We start from the raw sequence: 26524 nt of genomic DNA, 5'->3' as shown, positions 1-26524 counted from the left end.
ACAAAACAATAGTGAAAATGTGGGGCGGTTTGTTGTGGAGTGATGTTCGTGCATCCCCCACTCGGGGCTGTGCGTGAACTCAGGCAGATGTGAGGAGATAATCACTCAATGAGCCAGTGTCCAGGGTTAGAAATCATGTACAATTACTTACCCTACCTTTAAGATCCATACTGTGAGAGAAATTAAGTCACAAAACTGCTGTATCCTTAAAGCTTTTGACAATCAGTATCTTCACGTATCTTTTTTTTCCTAAGGACGTCGGACTCGATCTCATCCTGAGCCACATCAGCCTCGTGCTTGATGTCAAAGGCCCGGGTGTGTTGCAGTTGCAAAACTACATCACTAAAGTTTTTTTTTTTTTAAATTACATAATCATTTGACAGAAAATCAATCCTTCAGGCCTCTTAAAAATAAACTGACTTGTTTCCATTAGGCAGAAACATTTAAAATTGTCTCCCCTCTTAATAGTTTTTTCATTTATTGGACATTTCTGTTTAAAATCCATGATTTATCCACAAACTGTTGTATTTAATAGGTTAATGTAGGCTATTGCCATCAGTGTACATAGATACATAGAGTCAAGACATTTTAGTCATTAAAGTCAACGTGTCCACATGACATATGCGTCTAAAACTATTGAATTGCAGTGTAAGTACATAACTGTCTTTGCATGTTCTCCCGGTTCAGATAAAATGAGCTCACAGGCTGGATTTGGCCCACGGGCCTCGACTTTATCATGTCCACCTCAGCAAATCACCCATTTCCATCTCACCCTTATTTCTGTGTCTTCCTCTGTTGCACCAACCGGCTACATCTCCTCTTTGGTCTTGGACTTTCTGCAGCGTCCTCACACTGCAACCCCAGACCCTCCCGTTACCTCAGATGACCTTAGAAAAACATTCAGCTCTCACTCTTAAATCACCACCGTAACAATGACAAAACACCTTAGACAAGTTCACACTTGTGTTTATTGAGCAACATGAAAAAAAACCAACCCATAAATGTGGGAAATTGTAAATTTTGTGTGAAATGTTGAACCCCTTCTTCACATCTCCGTAAGGGAAATTAAAGCAGCTTCTCTCATGCACAGGTGGGAGTTTGTCCTGAATGCCTTGGAGCAGCAGAGGCACTTTAGATGGAGGCTCAAGATAGCAGCACAACAAACCGCTGTTCCCATAGCAACATCATCCTCCTCTATCTGGAGTTCATGTGCTGGCCTGTTTTTACTATGAGTTTGAGTCGAATGTGACGTGACTTTACTCTAAAATGGAACTTTATTGATTCTCTTGAAATATCAGACACTCAAATTAAAATCTACATTCAACCCCAGATTTAAAGAAAACAAAAAAAAACCCTCAACATGAGCCACCGACTCCACTCGGTCCTCGAAAACGATCGTTGGGTACTTTTGAATGCAGAAACTGATGACGAGCCAACGTTACTGTAACAGATTTCAGGTCCACAGTTGTCAAAAACAAATCGGTACTTTTTTTTTTCCAGTTTTGCATCCTGTTTCCCTTTTGTTTTGACAAGTTTAGGTTATTTTCCTTCACAAGTTTCCACCCATTCTGCAGCTTGTCTTTTGGTTTAAAGGTAGAATGACCGTTTGTGATTACTTGACATCCTTAAACCAAATTAAGGGGCAATATTTGACCAGTTTTCTACCACAGGGCCTTAAAATACTGTTGTTGTTTTGGGATGAAGCAGCAAACTAAACAAAACATGTTCTCTAGCAAAAACCAGGAGTAGAACGAAAGCGCTCAACAGTAAACATCCTATCTGGTAAGAAAAATAATCCAACATGAGGTCGTAATTGAAAAAAACTCTATTGATAAACCGTTTACATATGCATCTTGCTATTTCTTCATTTTTGTAGATTCAGTTTCTTCAGACTCTCCAGCCGTGAGGGAGTTTCTGTCCTTCTGCTGCATCAGTGTGCAGACGTTTGTGTCCGAAATGAGAAAGGACTTGTTCTGAGCAGGCCGCACAGCCGACATGTTTGTCCTCCGGTCGCTGGCCCTCAGAGCTCGGCCAGCTGCTGTGATTGGCTCTCATTTCTCCACTGCCCTCCCACCGGACATACGGCAGGGGATTTGATTGGGTGACGCTGACCGTAGGGGGGCAGGCTCCCGGGGTCAGGACTGTATCGTTCCCTTGAGGTACCACATCCCCGCATGGCTGCTGCAGCACTCCTGAAACGACAGACGGCGTGTGAGATCAGCGGAGGACGGGCGGTGACTAGGCCTGTGTTGAAAAAAAAAATAAATTTTCTGATTCTAAATCGATTCTCATATTAATTCCTAAAAATCGATTTGTATGTCTAATGATCGATTTTTTTTTTGATTAAATATATATATATATATATTTTTATCATCATTAAATTTTTGCCTGGTGAACTTTAATCCCAGTAGTTTTGAAAACTCCTGAACTAAATTAACTTTTCTTTAGAGAAAATGCTGGACATTTCAGCTTAAATTTCTAAATGTTATATTAGTTCAATGAAGTTCATAGTAACTATATTTACTATAGCTTGTTTGGTTTCTCTGTTATCGGACACGGTTTGTCATGAAATACCTGAAAAATGCCGGGTGCTTCATGGCAAGCTGTGTCTGGTGACAGAATAAATCAGACAAGCTAAAATCATTTGTTTACTGCTTGAACTGTTGCAATTTCTTTCTTTTTTTGCACTTTAAATGGATATTGAAATGCCTATTTGAGTTATTTATTTCTTAGTTATTTCACAATAATTATTGTGAAATTATTATTTCAATAGTTATTTTACAGTCATAATCCAGGCAACACTAACCCAAATCAATATCGAATCGGATCGAATCAAATGGTGATAATCGATTCTGAATCTTAAGAATCGGAATCGAATCGATTCTTGACATTTGAATCGATCCCCAGCTCTAGCGGTGACGGGCGGACGCTCACCCCAGCTCCCCTCTCACCTGAAGCAGCCGGTCCACCTCAGCTTTAGACGCTTCCCCAAACTCCTGCGACAGTTTGGTTTGAATCATGTTCCTCCTGATGCGGTAGTTCTTCGTGAACAGGTCGTAGAGCAGCCGACGATGCTGCAGAAGAGAAGCAGAAACAGTCTGGCAGGGAACCACGATGCAGCAACGAATACAACCGCGCTGACTGACGTCTTCACGCTGGCGAATCTAACAAAGGTTTTGTTGTGCAGGTGTTTGCGGACAAGACGTCCTGCACATCAAACTACTGTCTTCCCTCTGAATTTCATGAGAACCTCAGCGATTGCTGACGTCGTGGTTTGTGGAGAGTGTGAGCAGCGAGAGAGAAGAGCACCTACCTTGTCAAAGTCGTCCCCGGTGTCCCACAAACCAAACACCTTCTGTTCGTCGGCAGCTGCTTTGGTCTGAGCGGGAAACTGGGAGGTGACGGGAAACAGAAAAGTACAAATTTAACAGCTTAACTCATAAAGCTGACTTTGGTCTGAACAGAGAACTCAGTCAAGTTTCTGAACTGTCCTGAAAACATGTCGACATTACGCGATTTTAAACTCTGTTTTCACATAACGTAACTTAGGAGCCCCCAGCACATGGCTCAGATCCTAGATCTGCTTTAAGGACGTCACAGACCAAAAAAAAAACTAAGTTTGATGAGAAAGTCTGGCCTGCAAGAGCAGCCACGTCTCCTGCATGTTTCCAACATGCAGGAAGAGAAGATGTGGACAGAAACTGTCACTTCCCTTCAACAACCAGTTGCACAAACCAGGTTGAATCATCTGTAACAAATGTTAACATTTAACGACAAGCTGCAGTCATTTGATGAAGACCTGACCAATGAGCAGGGGGTCGAGTCTGGGAAGGAAGAAAATGGAATATCCTGAACTTATAATTGATTTACACCCAAATACGTTTGATTTTATTCACCATAACCAGAGACGGAGAAGTCAAATAGCCCCTCTGTCTCAGACATCTGATCTGCCTGTTAATTTGAGCTTCTGCCCAAATGCCAAGTCAAAACAAGAGCAGTCTGAAGGACCCGAGCAACCAAAACCAGGATTATCTCTGCAGACACGACCCACTGGCTCCACGCTGATCCACAAGCTGTCAGACATCTAAGTGGTAATAATTACGCTGGCATTGGGGGCTAGGGGGGTCTTCTGATTCCAGATCTGCCTCCATCTCCAAAACAACCTCCTGGCTTAACCCCTGGCTGAGCAGTAAACAGCTTTGCTTGGAGGCTAATGAGCAGTAACAGCGATGACGTCAGGACGTCCCGTCCCTTACGGAGTCCAGAGTCCGTTACGGTGGAGGATGCAGGACGGACAGACTCCAGCCAGAGACGGGACTGGTCCTTGGATCACAGACCACTCCCCCGTGCAGCCTTCAGACAACCACCGGAGCTTAAATACAGGACGGAGCAGCAGACTAGAAACACAGACGTATCAGGTGGCTCCAGGAACACGTTTGAAACCTGAGAGCTGCATTTGCTTCGCCTGAGTGCTCCTACTCTTAAAAAACAACCGTTAATGTCACTGTTCTGGGTAAGACAACTGATACTTCTATTCAGCATTCATAGATCAGAGGAGCAGCAGCTCTTCACCCAAAACGGGGCATTATAATCACCAAGAGGAACCGTGCAGGTGAGAGCAGTTCTGCATAAACACGTATACACAAAACACAATACTCTCAGACATCTATTGTACTTTTACTATAATGGTGAACATTCTTCTAAACCACTTATCAAATCAATTCATCTAATAGCTCAGCTGTTTTGCATGGCTGCGTGCTCTGAACAGTGGATGTGGTCGCTGTAAAACTCCATCACTGGTTTTCTTCTTCCTGTTGTTTTGCATGTGTGATGTGCGCGCTGACAGTGTTGCTTTGTCGTTTCCACATCCTGTCCCAGCGAGTTTGCACTTCTTACTGTGCCCCTTCACTGCCTTGATAAACATCACAATGAAAGACGGCAACATGAGGAAGAACTAAGTCATTTAGGCCCAATCCCAATACTCCCCCTACTTTCTTACACTACCCCTAAAAAAGAAGGGACAGATTTTAGGGCACTTGAAATCTTCCCAGGGCCCTGTCCCAATACTCCCACTACTCCTACTTTCAGCACCACCCCTAAAATCAGGAAGCTGAGAGCCAAAAGCTGTTTTAATTTCAGCTGTAGCGCTGTTAATATGCCACTTTATTAAGTTTTAATATTTTTTCAGGCGTAAAAGTAACCGTTAAGATCCCCAACCTGGGCTCAGTTTATCCAAATAACGCCTGTTAAGAAATTTGATCTGATGTTTTCGGAGATGAGAAGAGCCGCCGGCTCGGAGCAGCAGCAGCAGCTGTTACCATGGTAACAGCAGCAGCAGCCGGAGAACAGACGTGATCGCCGGGTCAACCTGCGCCGTCGTCCCGGGGAGAAACCTGCAGCTCTGTGGAGAATTACCGCTGGCTGAAATAAAAAAATTTCGAGATTTCTGCCTGCCGGCTCCGGAGCTGATTTATGGTTCCGCGTTAAATCGACGCAGAGCCTACGGCGTAGGGTACGGCGTACGGCGTACGTCGCGCGTCGCCGCGTAACCTACGCCGTAGGCTCTGCGTTGGTGTAACGCGGAACCATAAATCAGCCTTTATTCTGGCGAGGTTTGAAAAAGACTTCGCAACAACGGGTGAGCGAGTGATTATGTACATTCACTGAGTGAATATTATGAAAGTAAAATATATATTTCTCGCTAGAAATGTAATCAAAATGCATTTTTATGCAGAAACCAACTCAAAATATTGATTTTATTCACTAAAAAATAAGAAATGTCCGCCATGTTTTTTTTTTTGGATTCAGTCCGCAAATGACGACGAAAAGCATTCTGGGAAATTTTTCTGTCCCTAGATCAGCTAGTGAGGATCGGAAATCCCTCGATCCGTAGGGACAGATTCATAGCCACTACACTACTTTTCTTCACTCCCCCTAGGTGGAAAGAGGAATTGGGACACCACTACCCTCACGGGAATGCGCAAAATTTATGGGTAGGGATGAAAAAGTAGGGGTAGTGGGAGTATTGGGACAGGGCCTTAATCTTTGCAGTAAACGCCAACTCAACTGTTTCATTTTGAGTTTTGATCTTAAAAGAAGTCCGCCCCCCCCCCCCGAATACTCACAGGCACCATGATCTGTTTGCACTGGCAGAGCAGCGCGACGTCCTGCAGCATGTGGTCCGACACCGATGGGAAGATGCTGGATCCCGGCGGCCTGGACGCCAGGTGGAGGTTGAACAGCCTCTTCAGCTCGTTCAGCGTCAGCACAAAGTGCTTCCTGAAAGTCTTTCTCACAAAGTCCTGCAGCTCCGGGGACGGCGCGTTGGCGGGGCTGCCTCCGTTAGTGCCTAGGCAGGGCGAGGAGGCGCTGGGGTAACCGTTCACGGAGCCGTTGGGAATGTGGGAGGACGAGGCGTCCATCGGCTCGTCCTCCCGGTCGCTGGCGGGCTCCTGCTTGACGTGGATGCCGCTTCCTGCGCGTCTGGCGTCCAGGTCCTTCTGGAGAGAGGTGTGGGTGTCTTTTGCTCGCTCCTCAGCCATCCTCAGACGCTGGTCCCCACTGATGTGGACAGGGTCTAGAAATTAACACAAAGATGTCAGCTCAGGAAAGAGTCGTGTAAGACGAGCACTTAATAACAACCAACGTCTGACTCACCGGGCTGAGAGGAATTCTTTGGCACAAAATCTTCTTTAGAGAAATTAAACACCTTTTCCAACCTTTGAGGACAAACATATACATTACTCCTGATAAGCCACAAACTATCCTCCAAAAAAAAAGTCTTAACTGCAATGCAATACCCATGAGAGATCATTTAAGTGGCACACAGTGTTCACCTACTTGCTCTGGATGCCGAGCCACAGCATGTTCTGCCTGTGGGCCACGTCTGGGTGCTTCCTAATGAAGTCCACATCAGTAGGCAGCAGGAACTCCCAGCCCCGGTTGACCCGAGGAGCTGCCACGTGCTCCAGGAACTCCTTCACATCCTCCGGAGGAAGCTGACGGCACAGGGAAGGAGCATTTAGTTTACCTAGACAACTGCAGCCTGAAGGAGCTGGAAATGATGCTAGAGGAGCAGTCAGCATCAAGGGGGGAAAATGCCTTCTAACACTTATCCAATTTCCTTTTATACATTAAATTAAATAGTTAACCATCCTGGTATATACAAAGATCTAAGGGTTCAGTCTCATCCTTACTTTTATAATAGACGTAATCTCCTTTCTCATCACAGAGCGCTCCAGAGTGAACCTCCACATCTGAATAAAGACAAACAATAACTGTAAAATGACCACGTAAAAGGACGAAATGCAAAGTCAGGGGTGCCGGTCACTGATTTTATTCTGGATCATCTAATAAAAGAGCAAAAATCAGGCATCTCACCACAAAGTCTCTGCCGCGACAGAGCACTTCAGCAGGGACGCCGCTGTGGGCACTGCAGGTGTTTTTGGGATACAGGACATCACTGGGGACAGAGACGTTTTCATCAACACATGCAGAAATCATCTCCTATTTAATTCAGACACGTTTCACACTCGCATGTAGGAGGGGAACTGTACTAAGTTTGATCTCACCTCTTGACTACCCAGTTCCCCTGGACCAGCAGCGCCACCTGCTGGATGCATCGCAGCACCGAGGTCTGGTCGGTACCGGAGGCGAGCAGCCCCATCAGGTTAGCGAAAGGCATTACCTTGACTGTGGAGAACAGCAGAGGTGTCAAGTAACGAAGTACAAATACTTTGTTACCTTACTTAAGTAGAAATTTTTGGTTATCTTTACTTCACAGGAGTAATTATTTTTCAGACGACTTTTTACTTTTTCACGCAATTATCTGTACTTTTTACTCCTTACATTTTAAAAACAGCCTCGTTACTCTATTAAATTTTGGCCTTTAAAAAAAAACTATCCAGTTAAATTGCTCCATCCGGATAGAGTGAATTTGGTTGTGGTTGTTTCAGATGTTCTTGTCCAGTTTTGTTCTTACATCCGTTCCCTCAGATTCCTGCAACTAAACTTGGATGTACATTCCAATAAAGGTTAGGATAAATGATAACATGCCTCTGAAGTTTGACTTTTTGCACCATTACAATACTTATAGGCAACTAGTCATCATATCTCCTGCTCTCTGGAACACATGTTAATGCTCAATAGTACACATATATGGTTCTTTAATATATTTGCATTATACTAAGATGCATTCATTCTCAATGGCTTTTGTCTTTAATGGCTTTTTTTCCCCCTTACATTACTTTTACTTTTACACTTTAAGTAGTTTTGAAACCAGTACTTTTACTTGAGTAAAAAACTTGAGTTGATACTTCAACTTCTACAGGAGTATTTTTAAACTCTAGTATCTATACTTCTACCTGAGTAATGAATGTGAATACTTTGGATAACATGGATGGTGACGCAATCGTGACAACCCAATATATAAAAAGGTAGACGTCTAACTTATAAGTGAATGAAAGCAAGGGAAGCTTTGCACCATGTTTAAAAGTGTTGCAACAGAGGAAAACTGTCTCAAACAAGTCTGACATTATTGCTAAGCCTCTGGCGCCCCCACGTGCTCCAAAAAACACTTGCAAGGATGATACATTTCCATGAAAATAAATCCTTTAGGTGTCTTTATGTCATGACTCAGATTGGCGTACCATTCTTCATCAAGGTCTTGACTTGGTCTCCCAGCGGCAGAGTCCGGAGCTGAGCCATGGAGAGGACGTTGCTGGGACCAACAGCTTTCACGCTGGCAGACAGGAGGACAGTCATCGTCATGATGCACCTCACTGACTCAAACTATGTTTAAATGTGCAAAAACAAGCAGGGAAACTTACACTTTCTCCTCTGCAAGAGGTGGCATGAGCATGGCCAAATACTCCCTGGAAAAATAAAACAAGCAAATGTGTTATCTGAGGTGAGCAGGGCTCGGCAGAGAGAGAGAGCGAGAGGGGATCAGTATCACTGAAAAGAGATATGAGAACTGTACAATGCCCTTAAGAGCGTGTATTATAAAACTCAGCCCAGCGACATTTGCATAGGGCAGATATGATAAATAACTTTAGACTGTTTAAGACCTGTCAAGGACTCAACAGGCAGGAAACCTTCAGGTTGTTAACAACATAAAGTAAAACTCTCCCTCCGGTTAGTGCACTCAGCTGAGTGAAAGAGGAAAACGAGAAGTTTTCATCTTCAGTGCACTCAACCTGAAGGTTTCCTGCACTGAAGATGTGAAAGAAAAGGAAAAAAACACCTTAGTTACTTACTACGCTGTGAAAACAGCTTCCCAGGTATAAACTATGTTAAAGTGGGCATATCATCTGTTATTATAATAATTATAAAATAACTTTTCTCCATTCTTTGGAGCATGGAGTCAAAATCTTCCAAAAACCTCCAACACAAACTTTGTTTGGTGTTGTGTAAGACCCAAAACGTGTCAATCAATGAGCCGTTCAGATCTGTGGGACACTGTGACATCACAAACCCAGATGTTCAATCATCCACCTACTCAACTACACATCATGCTGCGATTGTTGTAACTGTTGTAACGTAACTTTGAAGAAAACTGTAAAAACATTGTGGAGACTGTACTGCATCACTGCTGGATCATCACCTAAGCGTGACACTGACATCTCATTAAGACCATATGAAAATGTGTACAGTTTAAATTAAAAAAAAAAAAAAAAAAGGACATGGAGATTTCAGGTCTAAATTAATTAAGAAAAGGCTTAAATTGATTGATTTTCCTTCAAACAATAATGTTAGTTAGATCCTCTCAAGTTGTCAAAAGTAGTCACACGTGTGCTTTTTGAGAAAAACAAGTTTCTATCTTTGGTGAGCGTGCTAGGAGACAAGAACTGAAGTTAAGAGAACCCAACACGAACAATACCAATTAAAGTGCATCGATATTTACATAACCACAATATCTCCGACAGTGTAAATTCAAAATAATTCAGTCTACTCAGCAATTATTAAAAAATAATACTTCCACACTGCAAGAAATTATAAAATATAATACAAACTAAGCAGCGAATCATGTTTCCATACCAAAAACACTTAAAACAGTTAATTGCATTCATGCACTCACTTTGGAGTCTTGACCAGGTCTGAGTTCTCAGCGCCATCACCGGACTGACAGAACAAGTACTGCTTTTCATGCTCTGAACGTCCATCCTGCATTTCAACAACACATTAAACAAAGTGCGTCATGACAACAAGAAACGAGAGACCAGACGATGTGACATGTGATCAGTTCAAGCTTTACTTTAACACTGTGGTGCTGCAAGTGGACCCACGGCTCCTCCGCCTGCCTCCTCTGCAGGAACTCGAACGACTGCATCCTCCTCTGCCGCGCCTGCTCCGACTCGGGACGGGCGAACCTCACCTGGGGGGAAACGCATCTCAGGAATTATGAGTCTGCAAGGACACAACCAGCCTAACGCGAGTTTAGTGCGTCGACGTCCATCTTTACCGTTATGGCCTTGGCTTCTTCCTCGGCTTCATCCTGTGAAGAGTCTCCACCTGCAGGAATGACACTGGTCACCTGACCGTCACCACGAATGTCTTACTTTTGTGACTCTTTGAGGACTTCTTTCGATTTTGGAAAAAAAAAAAAAACTGCACGATTTATGTCAGTTATTTTCATGATTAATTCATATTTATATCAATTAAATCTATTAAGTTTAAGTCAATTAATAATTGAAGTCAATTCAATTAAGTCTTTTTGATCTTTGAATACTCCTGACAACTAAATAAAAATATAATTAAGATATTATTTTGACCATTATCGTTCACGTTTAGGCAGCTGATGAGAGAATTTCTGGACTTTAGAGGCAAATTATTCAAACAAATAAGGTATTTTTCTCCCATAAAAATAATCAATCTGTCAAGTGGCATTAGAAACATCTCTAATTAAGTTTGTGAACGTTGAAATAAAAATAAAAACCTCATCCCAGGCCCTCTTTTTTTCATAAATAAATGAGAAAGACCCAGAAACCTTCGTTGGCTGCCTCGCGCTCTCTGGTTTTGTTATCAGCCTTGTCCAGGTAGGAGAAGCTGGGTCTCATCTGCAGGATCCCCGCCAGAGGGGTGACGTGAAGCTCACCTGTGGACATCATCAATGAAACAATCAGAGCTCATGAATCCACTGACGTGAGTCATGAAGTTACTCGTGTGATCATCAGGCCCGGTTCTACGAGGGTGCATAAGCATGCATTGCACCCTCAGTTTATGTGTTTGCATGCTCAGTTGAAAAGACGAAAAGAAAACTGACAAATGCGCGCGCGTTAAGCCTGATTTATGGTTACGCGTTAAATCGACAGCGTAGCCTACGGCGTCGGGCACGCAACGACGCGCACTGCACGTTCGCGTCCCCTGCGCCGTAAGCTCTGCGTTGGTGCAACGCGGAACCACAAATCAGCCAGTGTACGTCACTCATCTGCTTCCAGCGCGCAGTTACCTGCACCAGCAAGACGCTGCTCTCTGCTGCTCCGTTAACACAAAGATGGATATTCGGAAGTGGTTCCAGCACAACGACGCAAGCAAGTTTACAGAACTGTCTCAGAAAATTAGAATATTGTGATAAAGTCCTTTATTTTCTGTAAAAAAAAATGTCATACATTCTGGATTCATTACAAATCAACTGAAATATTGCAAGCCTTTTATTATTTTAATATTGCTGATTATGGTTTACAGTTTAAGATTAAGATTCCCAGAATATTCAAATTTTTTGAGATAGGATATTTGAGTTTTCTTAAGCTGTAAGCCATGATCAGCAATATTAAAATAATAAAAGGCTTGCAATATTTCAGTTGATTTTTAATGAATCCAGAATGTATGACATTTTTGCATTACAGAAAATAAAGGACTTTATCACAATATTCTAATTTTCTGAGACAGTCCTGTATATTTATGGTTATATTTATTTTTCTTGCTATGTTTTATTTTCTGTTGCTAGATTGTCTGATGGGTGAGGTAGCCCAGACTAAATGTAGCATTTTCTTTGTTCTACAGCGATATTGCTGCAAAAATGCACTGTGCAATGTTTGACTGGTATCATTCCACTTGAAATGACTGTCATGTTAAGTGATGGTTTTGAGCTTTATAGATAAAATTAGTTTGAATTTCTATGTTTTATTTTCAGGATAAGAAACATCTGTTGCTAGATTGTCTGATGGGTGAGGTAGCCCAGACTAAATGTAGCATTTTCTTTGTTCTGCAGCAATATTGCTGCAATAAAGCATTTGAAATACACTTTAAATATTCTTGTTTTGCTAGTATCACTCCACTTGAAATTATGGGAAAATGCATAATTTAGTGTTGAATAACGTGCACCCCCTCTGATCTGAGATGCAGCCCTGGTCATCATTTTCTAGAACCGGCCCTGGTGATCATACCAGGTCATCACTGATGCAACACTTGCAGATAAAAAACAAGGACTCTTGAACATGGTGGGTGTTTGAGTTTGTAGAGATACAGGTCACTTAAAACAAAACACGTTGTCTTACTGCAGCTGTTTAACCAGTTAATCAGGTCTTACCTTTGCGAAACACAGCAGCTGCGTATCTGGAGGTGTTGGTGGTGGCCTGGATGGAGGAAAACGACTGTTTGTCCATCATTTTTCTGGGGAGGTAATATTAAAGCAATCAGACCAGCAAATTGACTGTCTTTCATTATTAAACAAGAGGATTGACCAAAGGTCAACCAAGGTTTATTTTATGTCTCAAAGCAAACATACGCCGAGTAGGTGCTGGTCTCGTCGTAAGTGGTGCCGTCCACATTCAGAGCTATTTGTTCTCCTTTACTGTTACAGTAGTTCGGACTCATGGTGTTGATGGCTATTTCCAGCTCCACCTGTACGACAAGCAGCAAGAGTACCGATAAAAAACAATACACTGATATGAATAAAGACTCCTCAACGGTGTTAAATTCATGTAACTGAGAAAAATTAACTCATCACTGTTTTGTTTTTATAAAAAAGGTACGAGTTACAGCCACAAAATGCTGAAAAAAAAAAAGAAGCAAAATCCTAAAAGGCAAAGACTTAAAAGGTTGGAGCTTAAGTGGCAAAACAAAAACATATTTCTGTGAAAAGACTTGTTTACCCTCTGCTGTTTGGGTTTGATGCGGGCTGATAGGTGGTTGACGTCGCCATAAGTCATAGCGCCCGGTCGGACGGGGTACTGTAGGAAGAAAAAGTGAATCAGCCTTGGACATCAATCACACTGTGACAGTCCAGGTGAGTCAAAGGTTCTGCTCTCAAACAAAGTCATATTCATGAAGAACAGGTTCAACAAACGAAAAGCTCACCTGGAAAAGATACAACTTGTCTGCAAGGCTCTTAGCGAGGTAAACGTCGATCTAAAGAAGATAAAAGTGGTGTGAGGATTGAAATGTGCTGTTTTTACAAGACTTCCTGGTCCATTTCTTCTGCTGGACTAACGCCTCCGTTGCAAAAGGTTTACAGATTTAATCAACACTGACTGACTTCATGATCACTGTTTTAGTTTTAAACATTCATTTGTCAGTTCTGTCCCTCAAAACGTTATAGTTCCAGTTTGTGACACAATTACTGTTTACAAGAACAATCGGGTCAGTTTAACTGATCACAAAGTAGGAGGCAACAAAAAAGGAGAAAAAATATTATATATTCATGGAAAAGTTGTCAGAAGAAAACTTCACCCGGCCCCTCAAGATAAGGTTCAACATCAGAATATTTCACATGAACATATAAGAAAACCAACTTTAAAATATTCTAGTACAATGAACAAAAAAAAAAAAGAGATTTTCTTTTTCCCCTCAAAAGGGTGATGAACTTCATGTGAGCACCACCGCAGATCTGAATTGATCATGTTTTGGGCTTTTGTTGCAGCGTGGAGCAAAACAAACATTTCACTGGTGAGAGCAAGAATCTGATTTAATATCAATAAGCTCTGAAATACCTTCAAAGTTGAAAGCTTTGCCATGATTAAATTAAATATCACTGGACATCTCAAAAGTTTATATATCAGATGTTATTGGCCTTTACCCTACTACTGGAAATCCAAGAAGCTCACAGGATGAATACAAATCTACCAAAGCAAAAACGGAAAGACTTCCAGTCGGTTGCAAAAGTCGATCCTAAGGTGCATCGGGGGGTGGCAGCCTTGCAAAATCAGAGTATGTGATAAAGAAAACAAAATGCCCAAGTTAAGAAACCCCTTTCAACTAAGTATTTACGGACGGTCCAAAGTAAACTTCATCATCAACAAGCAACGCAAGTATCTGCAGAATAAAGCAGGAAATAGTTTGAATGAAACAGTTTATCTGAAGCATCTCCAGCTTTGGGTGGTGGACGTACCTCCTCTATGATGGGGTCGTCTTCATCACCGCTGGCCATGCTGACGAGATCAGACTGAGAGGCAGGAAGGAGATGTCACAGGAGAGGAGCAGATCTCAGGGATCCAACCTGAACCACAAACACACCAGGAGTTACAAGGATGAGACGGTAATAATACTGAGAGGCAACACTCAAGACTTCTGCAAGAAAGAAAAACACACAAACGGCTGAAACATGAATGATTGATGTATATTTTCAGGGTGTAGTGAGTGTCAGGAGTGGCTGATTTATAGGTTTAATCTAAAGTGAACCACTAAAACCTATGAAGAGCCTGAAGTTGGTCGACTGCCTGACCATGATAGTGCAGTCTGTCAGATGATGCGTTCACTGACCCAGGCAGGTAACACAGAGATGATGCGTTCACTGACCCAGTCAGGTAACACAGAGAGATGATGCCTTCACTGACCCAGGCAGGTAACAGAGATGATGCGTTCACTGACCCAGGCAGGTAACACTGAGAGATGATGCATTCACTGACCCAGTCAGGTAACTCAGAGATGATGCCTTCACTGACCCAGGCAGGTAACACAGAGATGATGCGTTCACTGACCCAGGCAGGAAACACAGAGATGATGTGTTCACTGACCCAGGCAGGTAACACAGAGATGATGCCTTCACTGACCCAGGCAGGTAACACAGAGATGATGCCTTCACTGACCCAGGTAGGTAACACAGAGATGATGCGTTCACTGACCCAGGCAGGTAACACAGAGATGATGCGTTCACGACCCAGGCAGGTGACACTCAGAGATGATGCGTTCACTGACCCAGGCAGGTAACACAGAGATGATGTGTTCACTGACCCAGGCAGGTAACACTGAGATGATGCGTTCACTGACCCAGGCAGGTAACTCATATCATGGGAGTATCCCACTGTAAACAGCTGCTCTTCATGCAAGCGTCTTGTAGATAACACATGTCAAACGGTTATGAAACCGGCTATTAAACACCAAGCCATAAAAGTCCAGATCCTGGTTGCGTTAGCTTCATTAGCTCACTAGCGTAAACACTTTCAACATCTAATCCCAAACCCACATAACTGATCAAGTTACATTTTAACCCAAATACCCCCAAACACACAAACAGAAGCAGAAGGCGAGGTTTCCGTGTTTCAGACACGTCCTGAGCTGGAGCTGTGGCCGCAGGAGCAGCAGCAGCAGCAGCGTAGCTGCGTTAGCCTAGCGTGCTAACTCACATGCTGGACTGAATAACACCAGATACCGGGGCTCAGGGGTCCCGGGGCGGGCACAGACCCCCCGGACCAGGGGCAGCTCTCACCTGCACTCTTCACGGCTCGGCCCGGGCCACCTCATCCGCGTGGCAGAGCAGCAGCAGCGGTACCAGGACAGGAGGACCAGCAGGACCAGGATCAGTGAGGGACCATGTTGCTGCTGCAGGACACGTGGGGAGGAGCTCCGCTGCGCTGTTAACACGACCAACCGGGGTTCTCTAATATAACCAGGGGGGGGGATAACTATTGATAAGGATGGGGTTTTTTATTTTTAAAGGTATTTATTTTTGACACCAAGACAAAGGTACAAAAATGTGCTGGCAGCGGTGGGATTCGAACCCACGCCCCCGAAGAGACTGGAGCCTTAATCCAGCGCCTTAGACCGCTCGGCCACGCTACCACGTTGCACACGGGACGGATCAGCTCAACATGACCCAACCTGCGATGCCTTGTATTTTGTATATTTGTGTCTTTTATTATCTTTAGTTTTTTATTGAAAAACTGTCCGGCTTTAATTTGACATGACACTGACTCATACTTATGACTGACAATCCTCATCCTAAAGTAGGTCCCACCCGACTACCGGCCAATTACCTGTGGAATGGAATGGAATGGAATGGAATAGAATAGAATAGAATAGAATAGAATAGAGTAGACTAGAACAGAATCGACTAGAATCGACTGGAATAGAATAGACTAGAATAGAATAGAATAGAATAGAATAGACTAGAACAGAATCGACTAGAATAGAATAGACTAGAATGGAATAGAATAGACTAGAATAGAATAGACTAGAATAGAATAGAATAGAATAGAATAGAATAGAATAGACTAGAACAGAATCGACTAGAAACGACTGGAATAGAATAGACTAGAATAGAATAGACTAGAATAGCCTAGAACAGAATAGACTAGAATAGAATAGAATAGACTAGAACAGAATCGACTAGAATAGACTAGAATAGAATAGAATAGAATAGAATAGACTAGAAACGACTGGAATAGAATAGACTAGAATAGAATAGACTAGAATAGAATGGAATAGAATAGAATAGACTAGAATAGAATAGAATGGAATAGAATAGAATAGAATGGAATAGAATAGACTAGAATAGAATAGAATAGACTAGAATAGACTAGAATAGAATGGAATAGAATAGACTAGAATAGACTAGAATAGAATAGACTAGAATATAATAGAATAGAATAGAATAGAATAGAATAGAATGGAATAGAATAGACTAGAATAGAATAGAATAGACTAGAATAGACTAGAATAGACTAGAATAGAATAGACTAGACTAGAATAGACTAGAATGGAATAGAATAGAATGGAATAGATTGGAATAGAATAGAATAAGTATTCTGTCCTCGCAGTACGTTTCAGCTTGTACAACTAGACAGATAGCTAACATTCTGAAGAAAGGAGAGGCTGAAGAAATTATTTTGTTTGAGGATTCGTTTGATCTTTTCTTCTCTTTTGGTCCTCAGTTTTATTTCTTGTATTTCTCTCCAATCCCAGTTTTTTTTTTTATTTGTAAGACTGCAAACAATAAACAAAGATAAACATTACTACAAAATACTGTCTGTTGTAAAATATTCCCTTTGTAATGCCTTTTACATAAACATATTTACAAAGTGTTACACACACTTCCCAAGTAAAAAAATGGAAACAAACATAAGCAGTAACAACATTAATGTTACTCTTTCTAACGCTATTACCGATAAATAAAGCCAGCTAAATAGGGTGTGACAGACTAACTGGCGCCTTCTGGTGGACAAATAAAAACAGTGCGCTGCCACGATAAAACGGTAAAGGTGACAAACTACGTTAAAGGAGCATGAGGCAGGATTTATGAAAAAAGTTCGTATACGTTTTAAGTTTTCTAGTAATAATGTCAGATGAAGCGTTCCAAACCAAAAAGAATGAGCCCTCTAGTGTATCTCTCTGTTGCCTTGAACAGGCTGTGTGCTGCAAAATGTGCTGCAATTCCGGGCCGGAATTTCCCGCGTTGTCCTGCGGATGTGACGTCACATGACGCTGCATGCACGTTCTCCCCGTTCTCCCGTGCCGGTGAAGGGTGGCGCTAGAGAGTCTCATTTCTTAAAAGGAGCCTCATGCTCCTTTAAGAAATAACAACCAAACTTGAACGATAAGTTCAATTCAATTCAATTCAATTCAATTCAATTGTATTTATATAGCGTCTAATACAACAGATGTTGTCTCTAGACGCTTTCCAGAGATCCAGAACATGAACATAAACGTAAACATAAATGTAATGAAGCCCAGCCAGAGTCAGCCCCTGTAAAACCTTATTTTTATATTATTAGTTTATCTGTTATATTTGGTTCATGTCTAGTGCATGGAAAAGTTATATTAATGCAATACATACGTTTTATGTTGCATTTTATGCTATGCTGCGGTACTGTGTTGTGTGATTGTAGAGAACGTGACAGCATGTACTTTATTAGTGTGTGTGTGTGCGTGCACGCGGGAAGAGCGTTAACGGTCCGTTTGGTTCCAACGGGAGCCCGCGGGAGCGCGCATCGGCAGTTGAGACTGAAAGCAGTTGAGAAGAAGAACAGCTGAGAGTGAGAACAGCTGAGAGAAGTCGACGTCGTGTCGAGCAGAGGTCTTTTAAGTTGTGACTTAAGTTGATAAGTAACGTTACTTATCCACAAAGAGGAGGATACCTCCTGAAGATTTGGACTGTCATATACAGTAGTTTCAGTCGGAGCTTTCTGACTAGTTAAAGGGAAAGTTCGGTTTTTTACAACCTGGACCTTATTTATGCAATTTTTTATGGTTGTATACTCACCCAGAAAAGTTTGGTGTGATTTGGAGTCCTTCGGAAGATATTAGGAGGTTTTTTGCGAGCCGCTTCTCCGTGTAATGGAGCGCATGAGGGCATAGACGGACGCAGACGATGCAGCGTCTAAATAACACATGATTGCCACGAAACTCGTTCATTTCTTTTATGAATCACTAGATCTGCTTCCAGGACCTGTTGTAACATTGTGGCGCGGTCTGTGTATTAAATAAATAATAAATTTCCGTTTGTAAACAAGACCTCTGAACTCATGACGTCATCTCTGTGCGCGCGTCCCAGACACAGCTCCGTGTAAAGCTGGAGTTCGCTACTGTTAGTTTACTGTTAGTTATTTGAAACATGTCTGAATATTTGTCAAATTCTGAGGTTGTGGACGACGACTTTGAATATGATGGCCGTCCTTACCGTTTTGAGCCGGAGTAAACGGCTGAAGAGCTCACGGAACGGAGGACAGAGTGCGCGCACAGAGATGACGTCATGAGTTCAGAGGTCTTGTTTACAAACGGAAATTTATTATTTATTTAATACACAGACCGCGCCACAATGTTACAACAGGTCCTGGAAGCAGATCTAGTGATTCATAAAAGAAATGAACGAGTTTCGTGGCAATCATGTGTTATTTAGACGCTGCATCGTCTGCGTCCGTCTATGCCCTCATGCGCTCCATTACACGGAGAAGCGGCTCGCAAAAAACCTCCTAATATCTTCCGAAGGACTCCAAATGACACCAAACTTTTCTGGGTGAGTATACGACCATAAAAAATGTCATAAATAAGGTCCAGGTTGTAAAAAACCGAACTTTCCCTTTAAGTTGGACTAGTCAGCCAGTTAGCTGCGTTAGCTCGTGCTAATGCATCCTCCCGCTCACGGCTGAAACTCCGACGTCGGACAATCTGTGAAAGTCCCCCTGTCCTGAGGACCGGACCACCTGACTGCCTTCATCAGCCCGCCACGCCCCCTTCTCATCCCGCAGGACTGCGGACCTCTCCCCCCTCCCCTCCGTCTGAACAGCAGCGGGGCTCGGACGCCCCTCCCCCTGCTCACCCCTCCCGTCTGTGTTCGGGACTCGTTGTCATCTCCATCACACAGAGCTCCACCCCCGGGCAACATGTCGACATTAGAATAGGATTAAATAGGGTTAATTCGGCATTGTATATTTCCATAAGGTTTAGATTAGATAAATCCATTTGTGTGTTGTTTCTGTTGCACTAATAATAAGAAATTATCTATTTGGAATTTGTATATATTTTGTGTGAGATTAAATTAGTGATTATTGTTTAACCCTTGCCCTCCCCATTCACTTAGTTCCTTTAACTGGGTATCCACTAATATTCCTTAAGTCCATAGAGGACGCCAGGCAGCAGCAGCTATTTTAGTTTAAGGTTTAAGTCCTTGTTTAAGTTTAAGTTTAAGTTCAAGTAACTGAGCTATTGTTGATTTGTGGCCTCGTCGCTACAATTTGGTCCTTCGAGCCGGATGAATAGCGCTGCTACTACTGCCATGGCTAGCGGTGGATGCCCTTCAGCAGATAGTTCCCCTCCCCCAGTCGTAGGTTCAAAGAGAAATGTAGGCCCCCCTGGTTACTTAGCTGACTTTGTAACTGACTGTCCCCCTAAGGGTGACATAGCGCCCCCACCTGACTGTAGTCCAGGCGGTCCAGCACCTACCGAGCCTAGCCATAATATAGATCAGGCTACGGCTACCAACCTGACGCAGCTAACCAACCCAGCTGAAGCCGACCTCCCTGAGACTGGACAGCCTGACAGACAGGGCAGGAAACACAGGCCGCTGTCTCCAGCTACCAGCTGCACCTCCATGTGCTCCAACGCATCAGAGAAAAGTGAGATGATGGACCTGCTCAAGAGGCAAGTTGAGCAACAATCAAGGCTCATGGAGCAACAGGCCCAGACCATGGCGGTGTTAGCCAACGTGATACAGAACCAAACCCCTAGATCTTCCGCCAGATCCTCCCGGAGATCGTCATCTCGCAGTTCAAGACAGCACTCTCCAGATCGCCAGAGTGTAATACGTTCGGACGGCAGAGATCGACGGTCCGCCATCGAGGAGGAGCCAAGAGAAATGGCCGTCCTCCTGCAGGATAGACTGGCTGAGTTAGCTGATGAAGAGGAGGCTCCGAAAATGGTCTCTCTCCCTGATGTTCCCAGTCATCCAGTGGTGGATCATCTGAACTATCAGGCCCCTTTCCCCTCCTACTCATATCAGCTCCCCCCACCACCCAGCCAGAGAGCAAGGGAGCCCCTACCAGCTTCTCTACTGCAGCCCAAGATCCAGCAAGGCCCTCCAGCTCCCACTCAACAAGAGAACCGGGCTCCACCGATTCACCCACCCTCAGAAACACAGCCGACCATCCTCCACCGACGAACCAACCTCTACGTGGAGGAGGTCACATTTCCTGATTTCACAAAGGAGGACATGCCCTACCTGCGCGTTCCTGGCAATGTCGTCCACAACAACCTGAAGAACACAGAAATTCAGGAACTGGTTGGGGCGGACTGCTGGCGGTACGTTGATACCGGAAGAAACCCGGCCGACGTCATCACAAAAGGAGACACTCTCGCCTCTCTGTCCCACACCAATCCCTACAGCCATGGACCAGACTTCCTAAGGCGGCCTGAAGAGGAGTGGCCGGAGCAGCCACTCATGGTTGAAAGTCAAGATGAGACTGAGCTGAAGCAGTCACTCTTCTGCGGATTGTGTGAGGATAAACCCACCGAGGGTCCCAAGATGGATGACTGTAAGACAATTGAAGAACTGCAGAAAAGGACGTTCCTTTGGCACCACCCTGAGCGCCCCGACTCGTTGGACCTCAGCGCCGAGAACTTCGCTGAGGCCGAGCTTCTGGTCCTGAAGCGATATCAAATGGACTCTTTCCCCGAAGATTTGGAGTGCCTCCAAACCAGAAAGCCTCTCCCCGCGGACAGCCGACTCCTGACCCTCGCCCCAGAACTCGACGAGAAGGGTCTCATCCGAGTTGGAGGCCGCCGACGGCGAGCCTTAGACCTGACTGAGGATCTGAAGCACCCCATCGTTCTGGGCGCCAAGCATCGGGTCACAGAGTTGATCATCCAGCATTTTGACAAGTCTGTGTGTCACGCAGGAGCGGAGAGAGTCTTTGCAGAGATCAGGAGACGTTATTGGATCCTCCACGGCAGAGAGGCAGTGAAGAGGTTCCAGCGCACTTGCATGGAATGTCAGAGGTGGAGAGCGCAGCCCACCATTCCAAGGATGGCCGACTTGCCGCCATGCCGTCTGAAGATCGGTGAAAGAGCCTTCCACGCCACTGGTGTAGGGTAGAGAAAGTCATCACGGGGGTGGATGGGAGAGTTCGAGTTGATCAACGTCACCGTCCAGGGCCGAACCTACACCCGACCTGTAGCCAAGCTTATTGAGCTCCCTGCCTTCCCTGACTCTAGTGCTGACCTTGACCCCCCTCCCTGACTTATGGGGCGGCCAGAGAACCTTGACTGTTTCTCACCCGGACTTGACTCTAACTGGCTTCTAGTTAAGTTATTATAATTACGCAGAAAGCGAATTATGGGGCGGCTGTAATGAAGCCCAGCCAGAGTCAGCCCCTGTAAAACCTTATTTTTATATTATTAGTTTATCTGTTATATTTGGTTCATGTCTAGTGCATGGAAAAGTTATATTAATGCAATACATACGTTTTATGTTGCATTTTATGCTATGCTGCGGTACTGTGTTGTGTGATTGTAGAGAACGTGACAGCATGTACTTTATTAGTGTGTGTGTGTGCGTGCACGCGGGAAGAGCGTTAACGGTCCGTTTGGTTCCAACGGGAGCCCGCGGGAGCGCGCATCGGCAGTTGAGACTGAAAGCAGTTGAGAAGAAGAACAGCTGAGAGTGAGAACAGCTGAGAGAAGTCGACGTCGTGTCGAGCAGAGGTCTTTTAAGTTGTGACTTAAGTTGATAAGTAACGTTACTTATCCACAAAGAGGAGGATACCTCCTGAAGATTTGGACTGTCATATACAGTAGTTTCAGTCGGAGCTTTCTGACTAGTTAAGTTGGACTAGTCAGCCAGTTAGCTGCGTTAGCTCGTGCTAATGCATCCTCCCGCTCACGGCTGAAACTCCGACGTCGGACAATCTGTGAAAGTCCCCCTGTCCTGAGGACCGGACCACCTGACTGCCTTCATCAGCCCGCCACGCCCCCTTCTCATCCCGCAGGACCGCGGACCTCTCCCCCCTCCCCTCCGTCTGAACAGCAGCGGGGCTCGGACGCCCCTCCCCCTGCTCACCCCTCCCGTCTGTGTTCGGGACTCGTTGTGATCTCCATCTCACAGAGCTCCACCCCCGGGCAACATGTCGACATTAGAATAGGATTAAATAGGGTTAATTCGGCATTGTATATTTCCATAAGGTTTAGATTAGATAAATCCATTTGTGTGTTGTTTCTGTTGCACTAATAATAAGAAATTATCTATTTGGAATTTGTATATATTTTGTGTGAGATTAAATTAGTGATTATTGTTTAACCCTTGCCCTCCCCATTCACTTAGTTCCTTTAACTGGGTATCCACTAATATTCCTTAAGTCCATAGAGGACGCCAGGCAGCAGCAGCTATTTTAGTTTAAGGTTTAAGTCCTTGTTTAAGTTTAAGTTTAAGTTCAAGTAACTGAGCTATTGTTGATTTGTGGCCTCGTCGCTACAATAAACATAAACATAAACATAAACATAAACTCCAGAGCAATTATTATATAAACAATGGCAGGTAAGTAAGTGTATACACTACAAATCACAGTATACTTAACAATATAACGTGTCATTACTTACTGACAAAGATTTGCCAAGCTCCGTTTGAGAGACAACTTGTAACCATTTTCATGCTGCGTATTTCCAGCCCCGTTGGCATGGTAACCGTTAGCGTTGCCAGAGCTGCACGGGTCTGTCTCAGAAAACGGTCAGACTAGGAAGGTTATTAGTTCACCGCAGGGCGGAACAATACGCTTTATTGGCCAAGTATGAACATGCCAAACAGGGACTTTGTTTTCGTTTTTTTTCGCTCACTGAACCCAGATTTAAATAGTTACAAACAGTAATAGACAAATGGCTCTTATTAACATACAATTTAAATGTGAAAGGTGCAGCAGTATGAGGTAGTCATGGTTATTGAAAGGTGCTTTTTTACAGCATATGATCGTGGTTATTATTATTATTATTATTATTCTTATTATTATTATTATTAATATTGCACAGTGGTTGATTACTGTGGACACTGAGAGCCTTCACCAAGAGCACAATGGGACTGTGGACGACCTCTCCGGAGGCCAACTCAAAGCCAACTTCTTAAGTCACCATTAAATGTGCCAGATATACCAGGGAGACGCTCAGCCAGACCATCACAAAGAGCAGATATGGATACAGGTTCAGACGTGGAGCAATGATCAGCCACCTCCTCCACGTGGATGGCATGAAGCTGTATGCTAAGAGTGAGCAAGACATCGACTCACTCATCCACCTCACAGGGATATATACAGCAGAGATATAGGAATGTAGTTCGGGTTGGATAAATGAGCTCGGGTGGTGTCCAAGAGGAGTAAGATGATCTCTGCTGAGGGGGGGCGAGCTACCAGAGGGCAATAAATCAGATGTTCAGGGCAGCTACAAATACGTAGGGATTCCACAAGGAAATGGCAAATACAAGGAGGGTGCAATGAAGTCGGCCACGGCCAAGTACCTGAAAAGAGTCAGGCTGATCCTGAAGAGCCAGCTGAACCGAAAGAACAAAGTCCGGGACATCAAATGCCCCCTAATAAGATATCCAGCTGGCATAGTGACCTGGCCACAGAAGAGGTGGAGGCCGCTGATATCAAGACAAGGAAACTCCTCATGATGCACGAATGATTTCATCCCAAGTCCAGAACCACGAGACTGGACAAGAAGCAGAAAGAGGGAGGCTGCAGATTAGTGTGCGTCAAAGCCACCAGCCAGGATGAAAAAACAAAGATCCAGGGATACATCAAGAAGATTCCCCCTGAGTGAATGCCTCAGGCACCAGAAACCCAGTGGAGGAGGAGCCACCATGGGCAGAGCATGTACTATCAGCAGATGGAACAAGTGGCTGACCTTAATAAGTCTTACCAGTGACCGGAAAAGGTTGGGCTGCAGGACGGCACGGAGGCGTTAATCAGTGGCGTCAATTCAGTCAAAGCTAAGGTATGGCAAGGTTACGAGTCACAGAACTTAATTAGAGTATCAATCAATATGCCCAGCAAATACTCATCACAGTGTCTGCTATGTATGTGTGGTCAAGAAAATTTGAACTTTTTCAAATGCAGTCTCACTCACATCCTGCTAACTATGAACACTACACTTTAATGTGTTGATCAATTCAGTGAATGCGCCTTTATGCAATGCGCATCCATTTTTGGCACCATGGACAGCAAGCGGCAGAGTTAGAGAGCAGAAAAAGCGTATCTGACAAACGCAATTTAACTCATTCTGTTCACTTCATTCACTACTGTATGTCTGTATGCATCACGTGGACATGGAGTGGCTAACAGCCTTGTTAATAGCCTGACTCCCGCTTTCACTACCTGGTCCTTCTCCCTCCGCTGCTGGGGCAACATTGGACCCATCACTTGCCTTTTTTTCATTTTTGTAAGTTAGTAACACTGCAGAGCGCGCTAAAAATGAGATTGACCTAGCGACCACTGTCGTCAGGGACGCTGGGACATCACATTTCAAGATATGAAGGGAAGGGTACAAGTGTTGGGAAAGATAATACCTAGTGAAATCCATCATGTTGTGATTTTTGTAGTTATTTTATATGTGTTAAATAATAGAATAATCAACACAAATAGACAGAATAATTCCATACATTTATTTAAAAACAAACATTTACATTTTCCCCTGAAGCCAAGGTGTGGCAGCTGCCATACCTTGCCATACCCAATTGACGCCCCTGGCGTTAATCATGGCACAAGAACAGGCCTAGAGCACAACAAGGATAAGGACCAGGCTCTACCACGTCAGACAAGACCCCAGCTGCTGCAGAGATGTCCTAGAAACAATCTGGCGCATAATAGCACAATGCAAGATACTGGCAGGTAAAGCTTACATGGAACGGCTCAACCAGGTGTACAGGAACATCTGCTGGTCTGGGTAGGAAGTCCCAAAGTCAAGGTGGGTGATACCTCCGCGGGTGGTGGAGAATGAAAGATCCTGTGGGACTTCCAGACCAATTAACTGGCGATGGCTAACCAACTGGATGTAGTGGTGGTTGATAAACACCAGAAGAGAGCAGTGGGGACCGACGTGGCCATCCCAAGAAGAGGGAACACGAGAAACTGGAGAAGTACCAGAGGTTGAATGAGGAGATAGGAGAGCTAGAAGATGAAGAGAGCAGTGGTGGCGATAAAAGAGTATTAAGAACCTACAACTATTACAGAATTCAGCCGCTCGCGTGCTGACGAGGACCAGAGGGCGGGAGCACATTACACCTGTTTTAAAATCGCTGCATTGGCTCCCCGTCCGCTTCAGGATCGATTTTAAGGTTCTTTTACTGGTTTTTAAATGTCTTAACGGTCTTGGGCCATCTTATTTATCTGATCTGCTTTTACCGTATCAACCCTCACGGACCCTGAGGTCCTCTGGCACCGGCCTTTTAACCATTCCCCGAACCGGGACAAAAACCCACGGTGAGGCTGCATTCAGCCATTATGGCCCTTCTTTATGGAACAGCCTGCCAGAGAACCTCAGGACCGCAGAGAACGTTGATACTTTTAAAAGGAGGCTCAAGACACACCTTTTTAGCTTGGCTTTTATCTGATCTCATTTACCTAGTCTTTTCAGCTATTTATTGTATTTATTGTATTTACTTTTTTTTTTTTTAATTTATTATTATCTTTAAACCTTTAATCTATTTTAGTGACTTTGTATTTTATGTTATTTATTATTCATCTTAAGTTTTGTATAGATTTTTCTAAAATTTTACACTTTTTAGGCATTTTTTACTTTCTTTTAATCTTTTAGTTTTTAGCTCCAGTGTTTCCTCAGGGGGGTCGTCTACACTGGGAGGTGTGTCTGCTCCGCCCATGGGGGTGTCGTCATG

At 43.9% G+C, this 26524-nt stretch overlaps 1 protein-coding gene and 1 non-coding gene across 4 annotated transcripts in view; both read right to left on the bottom strand.

Annotated features, from left to right (window-relative positions):
- The window catches only part of polr3e (polymerase (RNA) III (DNA directed) polypeptide E), a 164284-nt gene extending 148423 nt beyond the window's left edge, over nucleotides 1–15861 (bottom strand). The window contains exons 1-21 of one of the 3 annotated variants that reach the window (XR_009770544.1): nucleotides 15647–15861; nucleotides 14330–14437; nucleotides 13300–13350; nucleotides 13095–13172; nucleotides 12728–12843; nucleotides 12530–12612; nucleotides 10988–11095; nucleotides 10463–10512; nucleotides 10256–10375; nucleotides 10079–10164; nucleotides 8829–8873; nucleotides 8649–8740; nucleotides 7572–7692; nucleotides 7381–7462; nucleotides 7197–7256; nucleotides 6841–6998; nucleotides 6658–6719; nucleotides 6126–6577; nucleotides 3314–3391; nucleotides 2952–3074; nucleotides 1487–2192 (exon numbers count right to left, since the gene is read on the bottom strand). Coding sequence is in view for 2 of the 3 variants with exons in the window: in XM_061708813.1 (XP_061564797.1) it covers nucleotides 2136–2192; nucleotides 2952–3074; nucleotides 3314–3391; nucleotides 6126–6577; nucleotides 6658–6719; nucleotides 6841–6998; nucleotides 7197–7256; nucleotides 7381–7462; nucleotides 7572–7692; nucleotides 8649–8740; nucleotides 8829–8873; nucleotides 10079–10164; nucleotides 10256–10375; nucleotides 10463–10512; nucleotides 10988–11095; nucleotides 12530–12612; nucleotides 12728–12843; nucleotides 13095–13172; nucleotides 13300–13350; nucleotides 14330–14368 (2061 nt within the window). In the remaining variant the exon portion in view is untranslated. Of the gene's footprint in view, nucleotides 1–950; nucleotides 2193–2951; nucleotides 3075–3313; nucleotides 3392–6125; nucleotides 6578–6657; nucleotides 6720–6840; nucleotides 6999–7196; nucleotides 7257–7380; nucleotides 7463–7571; nucleotides 7693–8648; nucleotides 8741–8828; nucleotides 8874–10078; nucleotides 10165–10255; nucleotides 10376–10462; nucleotides 10513–10987; nucleotides 11096–12529; nucleotides 12613–12727; nucleotides 12844–13094; nucleotides 13173–13299; nucleotides 13351–14329; nucleotides 14438–15644 lie in introns of those variants that run through there. The other 2 variants (XM_061708813.1, XM_061708814.1) reach the window with 2 other exon arrangements.
- Nucleotides 15862–15917: 56 nt separating this feature from the next.
- trnal-aag (transfer RNA leucine (anticodon AAG)) lies at nucleotides 15918–15999 on the bottom strand. Its single transcript has one exon. It is a non-coding gene; the product is annotated as a tRNA-Leu (tRNA).
- Between the last annotated feature and the right edge of the window lie 10525 nt (nucleotides 16000–26524).

Source organism: Cololabis saira, chromosome 19, assembly GCF_033807715.1.
Source record: "Cololabis saira isolate AMF1-May2022 chromosome 19, fColSai1.1, whole genome shotgun sequence".
Taxonomy (NCBI): Eukaryota; Metazoa; Chordata; class Actinopteri; order Beloniformes; family Belonidae; genus Cololabis; species Cololabis saira.
This window is presented reverse-complemented; position numbering and strand designations above follow the sequence as displayed.